The sequence below is a fragment of the Danio rerio genome, chromosome 2, assembly GCF_052040795.2.
Source record: "Danio rerio strain M-AB ecotype USA chromosome 2, GRCz13ab, whole genome shotgun sequence".
Classification (NCBI taxonomy): domain Eukaryota; kingdom Metazoa; phylum Chordata; class Actinopteri; order Cypriniformes; family Danionidae; genus Danio; species Danio rerio.
The window spans coordinates 38,948,706-38,962,416 of NC_141022.1; the positions used below are offsets into that span (position 1 = coordinate 38,948,706).

At 31.8% G+C, this 13,711-nt stretch overlaps 2 protein-coding genes across 2 annotated transcripts; both read left to right on the plus strand.

Moving 5' to 3' along the window:
- Positions 1 to 927: 927 nt before the first annotated feature.
- Positions 928 to 3,583, plus strand: mrps14 (mitochondrial ribosomal protein S14). Its single transcript, NM_001045358.1, is given in 3 exon segments — positions 928 to 1,009; positions 2,828 to 2,992; positions 3,124 to 3,583. Coding segments are annotated over 3 exon segments (417 nt in total). The 5' UTR covers positions 928 to 940; the 3' UTR covers positions 3,307 to 3,583.
- A 1,324-nt stretch (positions 3,584 to 4,907) lies between these two features.
- Positions 4,908 to 11,428, plus strand: cacybp (calcyclin binding protein). The gene is given in 6 exon segments (NM_212887.1): positions 4,908 to 4,998; positions 6,146 to 6,359; positions 8,243 to 8,339; positions 8,593 to 8,692; positions 8,794 to 8,888; positions 11,006 to 11,428. Coding segments are annotated over 6 exon segments (684 nt in total). The 5' UTR covers positions 4,908 to 4,980; the 3' UTR covers positions 11,166 to 11,428.
- The last annotated feature ends 2,283 nt before the right edge of the window (positions 11,429 to 13,711 follow it).

Here is a 13,711-nt window from a genome sequence, read left to right on the forward strand (position 1 = left end):
TTTGAGTGCATAAGAGGACGTTTTCTGCAAAGGACCTGCTATTTTAGTTTTTTTAATTATTATTAGATAAAATGACTGAAGATCAAATGTTAATTTACATTGTATTATTATTGTTTTACTCTCGGGAAAAATAGTATTTACAACCTGCAGGTATGGTTAGGCCTATATTAACATTGTGAAAAGGTTAGTTTTAGTTTTAAAGTTAGTTTTGCCAAGCTCTTTATATTATGTTCATAAAAATGGCATCCTACCCATTGTTATAGCCCATTATGGTCCAGTGAAATAGGCGTGTAAAGAAATAAAAGTAGTTTCAGGATTTTTAATTTATTAAAGTATAGTTGAGTAAAGGTCAATTCTGCCATCGTGTGGTTGTGTTCCGCAATTGCATAATTTATTAACATTAACTTTTTTAATCATTATTAACTTTCTTAATTTTCATGCTCTCTGAATAATTTATGAATCTTTTTTCTCGTGAATCTGTTTTTGCTCAGTGCTATGCTTATGGATTGGTCTAGAACAAGGGTGTCCAAACTCGTTTCTGAAGGGAAGAGTTTAGCTCGCCTCAACACATCTGCAAGGGTGTTCCTAGAATGCCTAGTAAGAGCTTGAATAGCTAGCCCAGATGTGTAAACTATTTGGAACTAAACTTTGCAGGACCATCCAGGACCGAGTTTGGGCACCCCTGGTCCAGAAGATTCTAGATACACGGAGCTACAGTTTCCTGGACAATAATCACAGTTTAAATGTTATTTATCATGACAAAAAAAATGTGATTGACATGATATATAACGACAAAGTCTCAATATTTTCAACTAGTTTAGCACTGTTTATCATCGTTGACAAATGCTTGGATGAACGTTGATATAACCAGCAGATGGCAGTAATGATAAACTCTTTTCAGTCCTAACCCTACAATCTGCCACTGCCAGTGCAGATCAACATGGCGGCGTGGAAGCTCCTCAACACGGGCATGGGCTTTCTGCACTCGTCCTTGTCATTCAGTAGACAAGTAAGTTATCTTTGAAGATGCACATTTGTAAATTTAGACAGGTGGTATTTGTGTTTCAATTATATTGTGGTTTAGAATGCGATATGGTTAGGAGGCATACATGTCTAACCGAATCATTCTGGTGACATTTGTACGTCATGTAATTTGTTTTAATTTAGTTTTCGTTTTGTAAGGGCTACCCATAAATACTTGTATTGAAATGTTATAGTTGTTTACATATTACATGAAACTAAACATGTATATAAACCCTGTTAAATATTGAGAACAGTTTAATGTATTAATTTTATGTCTAACCAATACAAATATGTAAGTCTGTAATAAATACTGTAATATACTTTTATTATGGGGAACTGTGGTATTGTAGTATGATATACCTAGTTGTAGAAATTTTAATACAGTTGTTTTATCTTGTGTTAGTTGTATTATCACAGCATCTATAGAATTACCACCATGCATTAGTTCACATACTTTCCTGGTAGTGTTTAAAACATAGTGTTTACTATATGTTACTATAGTATTTATACTTACATAGAGTATAAGTAAACAAAAAGATGGACAATTTGTAGAGCTGTACAATATTGGAAAAATCTGTCATTGCAATTTTTGTTATTCTGCAATATATATCGCGATACGATTTTCAGCAGATGACTTGAATTTCTCTATTTGGAAAGGATTAATCATTTTAAATCGGTTGAGATGAGAAGTGCATCTGACTAAAATATAATTAACAACCTACAAGCATAGATCAATGCAACTAAAAAATACAAGATACAATTGACATAAACAATGTTTTAGCATTTTCAGAGTCTAACAGTCTTCAGGCATACAATGTTTCTGCGAGGTCTTAAAATGTCTTACATTTCAAAAACCAAATTTTAGGCCTTAAAAATTCTCAAATGCCCTGAAATATTGTGTTGTAGGACTTAAATCTTTTTAAAATGGTCTTAATATTTTTATTTTATGTTAGGTACAGCTATACCCAATTGTGTCAACATCCATCCAATCCTTAATATATTTCAATAAAAGTTTTAAGAAACGTTTGTTTATTAACTCTATTTACTTCTTAATATGGATTAATTATCTTCCTTTCAGTAACATTTGTTTTTAATGCTTTTTTAAGGTTTTACCTTGACCATTTAAAAAATCTTTAGCTTTTAGCCTTGTGTAAGTCTGAAATTCCATTTATTATGGTCTTAAAATAGTCTTTAAAAGGTCTTAAAAAGTCTTAAATTTGACTTGATGAAACCTGTAGAAACCCTGAGTACAGTAATTGAACAATAAATATAAAAATAATTCAATACAAGTAATCATTATTACGTTATAAACAGTACAGATTCTTAGCCATGAATCCTTTCATAGTCATACAATCACAGGCCTCAAAAACACATGAAAATTATAATATATAGACTCACTCAACATTGACTATTGCGAATAATCACATTGCAAAATTGATGCTGAAACAATATATTGTGGAGCTCTAACATATTTACAATTTTTAAAATGTGTATAATTTGTTGTTGTGTGTGTGTGTGTGTTTACAATATTTTGTATAATAGTATACTATTTGTGTAATAATAAAATATTAAAACTGCATATGTAAAGACTGAATTGCTACATTCTAGAAGTATTAACTAATGTAATTTTACTATGGGGATTTGTATACATGTTATTAACTTTTGTTATCTACCTTGTGAAGTTAATTTATGCATGTGAACATTAAATATACCACCTTAAGTATTATGTACAGCAATTATAATCTTTTGACAATTTGTATTTCAAAAATCTGTCTATAAATATAAAATATCTGATGTCCTTCAGGCCTGCAGAAGTCCAGTTGCAGTGATGGAGCAGGTCAGGAGCTACTATGTCGACTGGAGGATGTTGAGGGATGTGAAAAGACGACAGATGGCTTTCGAATATGCAGATACACGACTGCGCATCAATGCCATTAGGAAGAATACTATTTTGCCAAAAGAGCTACAGGTACATTCAGAGTCTTGCAATTTATTGAAACCTATTTATAGAGTCATTATCGTTAACAGAAGAATGAAGTGTATTTAAAATAATAATAATAATAATAATGCTGTCCATGTTTGTCATGTTTTTGTTCTTAGGAAATAGCAGATAAAGAAATCGCTGCTCTTCCTCGAGACAGTTGTCCCGTGCGCATTCGCAACAGGTGTGTGCTGACCTCACGTCCACGTGCAGTGAAACGCAGATGGCGTCTTAGCCGAATAGTCTTTCGTGATTTAGCAGACCACAGCCAGATGTCTGGAGTACAGAGATCAATGTGGTGATCAGCCATGACATTGTGTTTGTTCTACATCGTCATTCAGTGTGTGAGCTTTTCAACCTATGAATGAACTTGAGCTTGGTATGCCCTTGAAAGAGAAGATATTCATATTACATGAAAAGACGGAGCAGGAAATTCATCAAGCATCTACTCAAATGATGTGTTATTTCTCTGCTGAATTGATTTGAAATTTATATTGATGATTTTTTTTTTGTCCTAGAGATTGATGGCAAATGTAATATGTTATGTTATTGTTGATACAATAAAAAAGGTGTAATGTGTTTTATGTTTTGTGAGTTTATTTAAAGTTCAAGAGTATTAGATTCTATTGTTACTGTTTCTGTATTTGTGTAATACAAAAATAATCTTTTACTAATTTGGCATAATAAAATAAAAATACAAAAAGTATACATAAAAAGTTACATTTCAGCTATATAAAGAGTTTTAAATAATTTAATGATTTTTAAAATACAAATTCAATCACTAATTTTTGCACTCACACTTATTTACTTATATTGAGCAAGCGTTCGCTAATACGAAGCTTCAGTTAATCAAAGGGATGTCCGGACACGTTTCAAATGTTTCAAATTCTTAAAAATATGGTTGAAGTTATTAGTTAAAAGTTTAATTAAGGTAAATTCTCATTCATATAAACCCATAACCCAAACAAGTAAACATTTTAATTCAAATAATAATAATAATTAACACAAAATTATTTATTAGTGAGGTTTGAATAAATGTATGTATAATCCAAATGAAAGAAATCTATAAATAAACACAAATATATTAAAATTATTAGCAAATGCTATTAAGAAAATATAAATGAAAGAACTGAGTACAATATTAAATAGAAATTATGTCGTCTAATAAAAAATAAAATTTATTAAATAATTTTGCGAATACTAAAATGGACCAATTTCTGTATATTTTAGATAATTCGATTTTTATACAAAAAACTTTTTTTTAATGAATTAAAGATTTTATTATTCGTAGTGGATGATTTTTGAAGTTGACTTAACGCTGCTCAATAACACCCATTCTTGTTTTAGGTATACAAAATCTAATTATTTAAATTATACAGTAATTGGTCTATTATAGTATTTGCAAAATTATTTACTTAATAAATTTTAAGTTAGATTACATAATTTCTAAATTATTAGAAATTATGTAATCTAACTTAATATAATTTATTAAGTAAATATTTTTTCAAATACTATTATGGACCGATTACTGTATATTTTAGATCATTAGATTTTCTAAAATATAGAAAATTTTGAAAACTTTTTTGATTAACTTTAAATATTGCCTGCTGTGTTATTTTGCCTTCCATATTGCCCACTACGCTACATTGTACATTACGCTAAGAATCTTGTTTTGTGATACAGTAGGTGTGAAACTTGTAACACTGTAATTCATAAAATTACATTATCAAATAGAGTTTGTTACATTTTTATTGATTTTAATACTGTTATTGTAAATATATATTTCGTTGTCCGCTGGTGATTCACTAAAATAAGGACTTTTATTTTGTCAAAATGCGGAAATAGGAATTCTTCTAGAAACAGCGCTTCACGCATATCTGCGGACTCGCAGCGCCGGTTGAATGCAAAGTTCATTTTCATCACTTCAGGAAAACTATTTAAGATAATTTGTATACAGAGGTTTTTCCAAGACAGCAATGGACATCAATGAACTGGTAAACGGTCGCTTCTCAGTGTTTTACTCATTTTAGTAGAGTATTAGCAGTCCTGTCGGGTTTACGTTACTGTTTCATATTAAACCGCATAACGTTAGTGGCATTAAGTAACTTAGCTTATGAATGTGAATGGAACTGATGGTTTACCCTGATGATTTATTGGATGCTCTGTGAATACGCTGTGGATTAAAAGATACGAAGAGCAGTTTTTTTATTCATTGATTCATCATTTCTCTGTAACGTAACATCAGTTCAATTTCCACTTGTTCAAATGCTGATTCTCCATATCATGAATTAGATTACTAACGTTACTAGATTCAATTTCATGTTTTTAATATAAGTAATTGCATTTCCGCTAAAATATGAATTCTTCATGGCAACAATGACGTCATCTCTCGCAGATGTCTTATTTTTATTTTAGTTTCAAATATTTAAAATAAATAAAAATGTAAAAAGATTTTAGTTTCAACTAATAAAAAAATGTCATTCCTGATACCAAGAACTGTATTTCCACTAGTTAAATGACATAATTTAGGCTCCTATTCAGATTTATTCTTTAATTTTCCTTTGGCTTAGTCTCTATTTCAGAAGTCACCACATCGGAATGAACCGTCAACTACTCCAGCGTATGTTTTCCTGTCGTAACCCAGTTATTGGAAGATACCAATACACACACACACACACACACTAATGCACTACGGACAATTTAGTTTATTCAATTCAACAAAAGTGGATGTCTTTGGACTGGGGGGTAAACTGGAGCACAGGGAGGAAACCCACACCAACACAGAAAGAACATGCAAACTCCACACAGAAATGCTTACTGGCCCAGCCGGTACTCGAAATAGCGACATTCTTGCTGTGAGGCGACGTTGTTAACCACTGCACTAAGCCACTTCTATTCAGATTCAATTGTTGAAATGAAGAATTGACAAATTGTAATATGAAACAACATTGTTATTGTTACTAGTAGAGTAGTTTTCCTATTGTAAAGAATCGGCATTTAACAAATGAAAAGTAATTGTTGATATTAAGAGCACATAGCATTGGAACGAGCAATCATAAAAGAGTTTGCCGCAGACGACTGTCTCTTGAGCTCGCCTGTGCTGAAATGAAAACTGATGTCAAATTTGTCTTGTTTCTGCAGATCGCAGGTCTCGAGAGTGATCTTAAGGAGATCACGAGTCTGCAGGAGAAGTGTGAACGACAGCGTGTGCGGGACATATTAACACAAGAGCAGAAGAAGATCGAGAAAGAGCTAGCACAGAAACGGCAGCAGAAACAGCAGCAAGAAAAGAAAGAGTCGGGAGACAAAACTGAAACAACAGTCAAAGGATACACAGTCAAAATTAACAATTATGGTATGTATGCAGGGCTCAACAATAAGGACTGCCCGGTGGCCCAGGGCCAGCGTGAGAGGCGCTTGAGACAGTTGACGGGATCATTACTGGCCCGATTGGGACAGTACTGCCTTGTCACTAACATTTAATTTGTCTGACTATTGACTATTTGTCATTTGCGTGCATTTTAAGTTTGTGCTTTTAGGTCTTTAAACACTACCTTGTCTGTGATGTTGTAAATACCATATTGCTTTAAGGTTCCTCTTATCTGATTTGATGTTTTAAGCATGCAATTTTTTTCCATAACCTGGTAACAATCAGTACAGAGAAGAAACAGCAACATGGCGGCAACATCAAAATATAAGGCTAAAAGAAAATGTCTGTTTCTAATGTCTTGGAAGCAGACATTTACATGTGAACAACGTGACAAAAAAAATGAAGTGATGTTTTGCACAGTTTGCCGTCAGTTTGACAAGTCAGCCCACCTTTTGTTAAATAATTTCGAACTGTATTAAAATACCTCCATATTTTCCATACTACTCTTTTTGTTTGCATAACACTTTAATTAATTTTTTTAAGTATTAAAATTGTAGATTCACAAACTTTATTTTTGACACATTATTTAAAATTACCTTCCTTTTTTTTTTTTTTTTTTGGTGGGGCCAGTGAAAATTTTGCCAGGGCAAGTAAAAATCTGATCCACTGGCCCGATCAGACCAGTACAAAAAATCCTTAGCGTTGAACCCTGGTATGTTAATAATATATATTGTGATCACAGACATACATAGGTACTTTTGGCTATGACGGCATTTCAAACCACCAGGGGTTCATTCTTCAGATGTGGATTAATCGGTTAGCTAAAAATAAAAATCTGAAAAAAATGTTTAAAAAGAATTTATAAGTGTTTAACTCTCCAGATCAAATAGTTTTTTTACTTTTTTGTGACTAATATTTACATTTTAGGTAAGATACCAAAATAGAACTTTTAGTTACATACTTTGAAATTAGAGAACAATTTCTGAGAGTGTATCATAATAGACATGGCCAATGTTCTCAGTGAGGTTTTTTTTATTTTTTGTGAAGGACTGATTATATAATTTGCAGGAGTCCTGTGCACGCTACAATAACAGCTTATATGGGAGTGATTTCATAAAAGAAAATTAAATGAAATAACCAGTTATTCCACAAGAATAAGAAACTTGAATATAGTGAAATAGAAGCTCTGCTATAAATATGCATTAACTAATACGCTACAACAACTGTGGAATATTTATGCGAATCATTTTACAAACCTTTAGTTTACTACAAAGCTGGTCCTTTTGCTCACATAGCTGATGATTGAATAATAATCAGATGATATTATTATTTGCTTTCCTAAAGCCAGCCAATCACTGCATTGATGATCATTAGTTTGAGGAATAATAGATCTGTTTTTCACAACAAACAAGAGCACATGCAGTAACCTCAGATAAGTTCATTCAGTTATTTAAAATCTGATTCTCAAACTAGTTTCAAGAACCAAATTAGCCAGAGATTGGTAATCTTGATTAAAATATCCAGGATCTGCCAAATAAGCTTAGATTGTTTAAGTGAGGTACGGAGAGTGGATTCCGGGGGGCTGCAAAAATTGCAAAAGAAAGTTACAAATTTTTAATTAATTAAAAAAAAAATCTAAATAAGAACATTTGATTCAAGATAAATAACTAATTTATCCAACTTATAACTAATTAAAATAATAAATAATTCTTATGAATTAAACTAAAAATGAATATTTGATTAAATAAAAAAAAACATTTTTCGTTAGAATAATAATAAAAATGATTAAAATGAGTAAATGGTTGTTTAAAAAATTATTTAATAAAGTTGAAACCGCACAGTAATACACATATTGTTTTGTCTTTTAGGATGGGACCAGTCTGACAAATTTGTCAAAATCTACATCACACTTAAAGGAGTGCATACTATTCCAGCTGAAAATGTGGAGAGCAGCTTCACAGAGAGGTGTGCTTTCAGATTCAATATGGCTTAACTTTGGTTTATTTTATAATTGATTTTATTGTGGTAAACATTTTATTTGACTAATTTCTATACATTAAGAAAGATTATTATGACATCTAATATATCAATTAGACATCTTAATACCTCCTGCAAGCTTTGTAAACATATGGTCAAGTTCCAAAAGATTTCCACAGCTTACTAGGTTGAAGGGCAAAACATGTCAATGAGTGTAAACACTACTTTTATGTTTTCACAGAGGCTTTAACACTCTAGTCAAAGATTTGGATGGGAAGAACCATCAAATGACAATCAACAACCTTTTATTCCCCATTATTGCAGCAGAGAGTAGTAAAAAGGTTTGTCACTCTTTTTTATTTATCTATTTTTAAGTGGTTCTGTTTTGTCTGATCGATAGATAAAATAGATAAACACCATTGTGAAATTGGTTTGTTTACAGATAAAAACAGACATGGTACTTATCATGTGCAAGAAGAAATCAGCAAAGAAGTGGGACTGCTTGACACAAGTTGAAAAACAGTCTAAAGAGAAAGAGTAAGTAAAATCCACACACTTTAACTTTTATTTTGTGTTTCTTTTTACATTTGTATACAAAAGCAAGACTTTGAATTACATAGATTTAATCCAAAAAAATAAAACATAACAAAGAAATGTATATTTCAACATTGATGCATTGTTATTTTTGTATAAAATGTTTTGTTTTTTTTTTTTAAGTTAAAAAAATATAAATTTATATTTACATATTTTAAAGAGTGAAACACTCGGGACAGTAGACAGAATCGTTACTAGACTGGGGTGCGTTTCCCAAACAATGGCGTAACTCGCAGCTGAACTATTATAGTATGATGCATCGTTTAGAAAAGAAAGATGAAGTGACCAGTGTTTCCCAAAACCGTTGTTTCTCTGTCCCAGATCCATCGTTTGAACCACGTTGGTTATAAAGTAAAACGCCCATAATGATGCTCTAAATGGGGTGGAGTAACTACTTCTTTAGAGAAGAATCAAATAATTTCTTTGTGCAAATTATATTGTTTTACACGCATACAAAAAATCATGCACACAATTCCCATATTAATTGAAATATGCTTGCAAAACTACACCTCTGGGGCTGTAGTTAGAAACATAGTTCCTGGCTGTGTTCTATTCACAGTTATCCCCTACAGTTATTCCCTATACATTTAGAGCATTCTAACATTTACACTTGGAATTATTTTTTTTTAAAAGCCTTAAAGTGAATAGTGAATCAAAAGTATTTTTACATCTCAGTTTTAGCGATCTTTATGTTTACAATTGTGCTCCCTTTGTAGTGCACTTTAAAAACATTGATGCCATTTGGAACACAGTCAAGGCTCATCACGAAAGTTAAAGGTTTAATTTATAGTGTTTTTTATATTAACTATCTGTACTGTATATGACATGGGCCTGTTGGTTAGAACATTTCTGCAATGGTTTGCATTTCAATTTGTAAAAGTAGACTTTTCAAAAAAGAAAAAATAAATAAACAATATCCTGCTTAATAATAATAATGATAATTAAAATTATTATTATTATTATTAAAGTAGGATTTTATCCATTTCCTAATAAATATTAAATTTCATTTCTTAATAAATAGTCTATTTATTTATTTATATGATTTATATATGAGATGTTAGCTTTCTGTAAGTGATTTTATGTTTTAGAATATAATATGTAATATTCTCAATAATTTTTATAAAGGATTATAGGCTCTATATGTGCCATTTTTATATATATTTTAATTAATATGGAAAACGTATGCTTGATTTTACAAAAATTTAGATTTTTATTTTTTTTTATACGTGTAAAACAATATAATTTGCACAAAGAAATTATTTGATTCTTCTCTAAAGAAGTAGTTACTCCACCCCATTTAGAGCATCATTATGGGTGTTTTACGTCATAACCAATGTGATTCAAATGAAGGATCTGCGACCGAGAAACAACGGCTTTTGGGAAACACTGGTCACTCTATCGTTCATTTCCCAAATGTTGCATCAAACTATGATAGTTCAGCCACAAGTTATGTTGTTGTTTGGGAAACACAACCCCAATAAAGCCAAGAGACTCCAACATGACGGCAGCATCAAATTATGATCAAATTATGAAGCTAAAAGAAAAGTCTGTTTGTAACATCATGGAAGCAGGCATTTATGTAGGTACAACACAACGAAAAAAAATGTTATGTCATCAGTTTGTCAAGTCAGACACCTTTTGTTTTGCAATAAAATACCTGCACATTTTGCGTACTGCTATTGTTGTTTGCATTTCACTTTTTTGGTCATTATACTTTTTTTAAACATTTAATATATTTACATTCTAGATTCACAGACGTTGTTTTTGACACATTATTTAAGATGTGTGACTAAAAAAATAGCTATTAACCTTCTTTTTTGGTAGGGCCAATAAAATTTTGGCAGGGCAAGTAAAAATCTGAACTGCAGGCCCAATCTGGCCAGTAGAATTAATCCTTAGTGTTGAACCCTTATATATTTAAAATAGTATTTTGTGCTTATTTGAATTAAAACTTGAAAGAAAGATTTGTCTGCAGAATACATTATTATCAGGATAACATCAGCATTATACTACATTTGGCTCATATAAAAGATAACTTCATAGTAACTGTTATGTTTCAGTAAACCAAGCATGGGTGAGAACGCTGATCCGAGTGAGGGTCTGATGAGTGTGCTAAAGAAAATCTACACAGATGGTGACGACGAGATGAAACGCACCATCAACAAGGCCTGGGTTGAGTCTCAGGAGAAGAAGGCCAAACCAGATGATTTTGACTTCTAAGCCAGATAAATAACCTGCTTTCACAGTGAAGCGCCCAAATCCAGCTGCTCCGCTCTACACATCATTCCACTTCATTGCAATGATTTTACAGAATTTTTTTACTGTTAATTATGGCTGTTAATGAAATGTTTGTGTAAAAAGTGCTTTAAAGGGGTCATATCCCCACTGTAATTTTATGTTGTTTCACAGGTATTCATATTCAGTGCGTTGTCATAAACTTATTTTTGCACTTAGAAAAACAAAATAAAAGCTCTGTAAATGTATTATCTTGTCTTGTGTTTTTTTAAAGATGCATAAATTGACATATATAAGACAATCATGCGTAAAAACAAGTAAATGATGGGCCATTTTAGTGCGTCCAACTCCAATATCTGATTTCCCGCTACTTTTTTCAGATACTAGTGTATTTTCCATTTTGATTTTTGTCAGCTGCTAGTGCTTATTTTTTATTTATTAGTATTGTTTAGATCAGTGGTTCTCAAACTGTGGTACGTGTACCACTAGTGGTACGCGGAGAAATGAAATGTCATGTACATGCTACACACATTTCAAAATGTATCAAAAATTATGTATATAATATGTAATATATGACATATAGCCTATATTTCAGAGGTAATCTGCCACGTTTTTTAACTGTGCAGAGTTGTAGCTGCTTAACTGGGCCAACTACGCTACTGTATTTCAATGCTGCTCATTTTACTGGTGGTACTTGAAGAGACAATTTTTTTCTGAGGTGGTACTTGATGAAAAAAGTTTGAGAACCACTGGTTTAGATACTATTTCCCATTAATGGGTTACAGCTGGAAAGGCATCCGCTGCATAAAACTTGCTGGATAACTTGCCGGTTCATCCCAACTGTGTGACCCTAAATTAATAAAAGGACTAAGCCGAAAAGAAAATGAATGAATGAGTGTTTAGATACTACTATCTTTGGAAACCTGATAGTGCTTGTTAAAGTAGTCACTAAGGTTAATTAAACCTGTTTAGACCCAAATACAATTTCTCATTTCTTACTCAGTACCTTTTAAATGCCTGTTTCTCCTCTATTTTGTAATATCTGGTTGAGTATAGGGCATCACAGTGTTTTCCAGTGTTGGGTTGCGCTGTGTAACACATATTCTGGGTAAGTTGGGGGTTCATTCTGCTGTGGTGACCCCAGATTAAAAAAAGGACTAAGCCGAAAAGAAAATGAATGGTTGAGAATAAGCTAACAATATAAGAGAAATTGTACAGGAAATCGAAAGAGATTGAATAAGATTCTGAGAAGGCAGGAGAATAAAAGGTGCAGGATAATAAAGGCAGGTGTAAATCAACAAATTGGAAGATGTGCTTTTGTCAGTAATATAAACACTGTCATTTTGAAAACATAAATCAGTACTAGTTTGAATAAGTTGTATTATATTCTTGTAACTGCTAAGAACATTTCAATGTGGTCATGTCATTGGCCCATGAACATTTCCTGCTTATTATCAAACTATTTCATAACAGCAACAAGAAGCAATTCAATCATAACTTAATGTTAAAACTCCAATCATAACATTACTTATCAATATGTGGCTCTTTTTGGATTCTCAGAAGCTGTAGAAGTTAAAAATGTAAAACAGGAAATGATTTGGAACTATTGTTTTTGTTTACATCCCTCAAAATGGTCTAAAATGAATACCTGTATATAATTAGTTCTAGTTTACAATTAAACTACTATATATAATTAAAAGGTACTAATATCAGATTAGTAGTAGTTATTTATTAAGTACTAGTATCTAATAAATAATTATTTTTTCCACTTCTGCAACTATAGTATTCCAAGTAATATTTCATCCTCAATTCTTATATACATTTTCACACTATGAATGACACTATATAGATGCTTTTTATATTTTAGGGTTAAAAATATATTTTGTTTCAGTGACTAAAATAAAAAGAAACAGAACATGATGTGCTTTTATAAGTTTCTCCTTGTTTGTTTATCATACACAAGGGGGCGCATGAATCCACAAGTTTCTCAGTTCCGTTCAGTACAGATGCATGTTTGTAGTGACGTAATTTGGCTTCGTCCTCATGATGTAAATACAGTATGTGTAGATGTAATTCGTGTTTATTTTTGTAAATATGTCTAATTTCATTTCTGAACGTTACATTAGGCTACGTGAGCAAATGTTATAAATATACAAATTTTATTATTAATATATATTGTCTATTTAATGAAACATTGAATTATGTGAAGATTTTGTCATGAAAAACAAATTATCACGTGGGAAAAACAAAACAAAAAAGTAACATCCATATCAGAAAGTTAAAACCGAAGAATACAGAAGCACTGTTTGTGTCACCCGGAGGTCCATAATCGCGTCAGCCGTGATAGGATGATGTGCTCTCGGCTTTTCATTCACTTTTCTTCTGCACTTTCATATGCGTCTCTCTGATCTTTGATTGAATCTCCAGTAGCCAATGACGTTGATTTATTCTAGACTTCCCCTTTCTGGCGCCCCACCTCTGCCCGTGACGTCATGGACAGTTTATATACTGCTGGGCTCCGGTACCCGGGC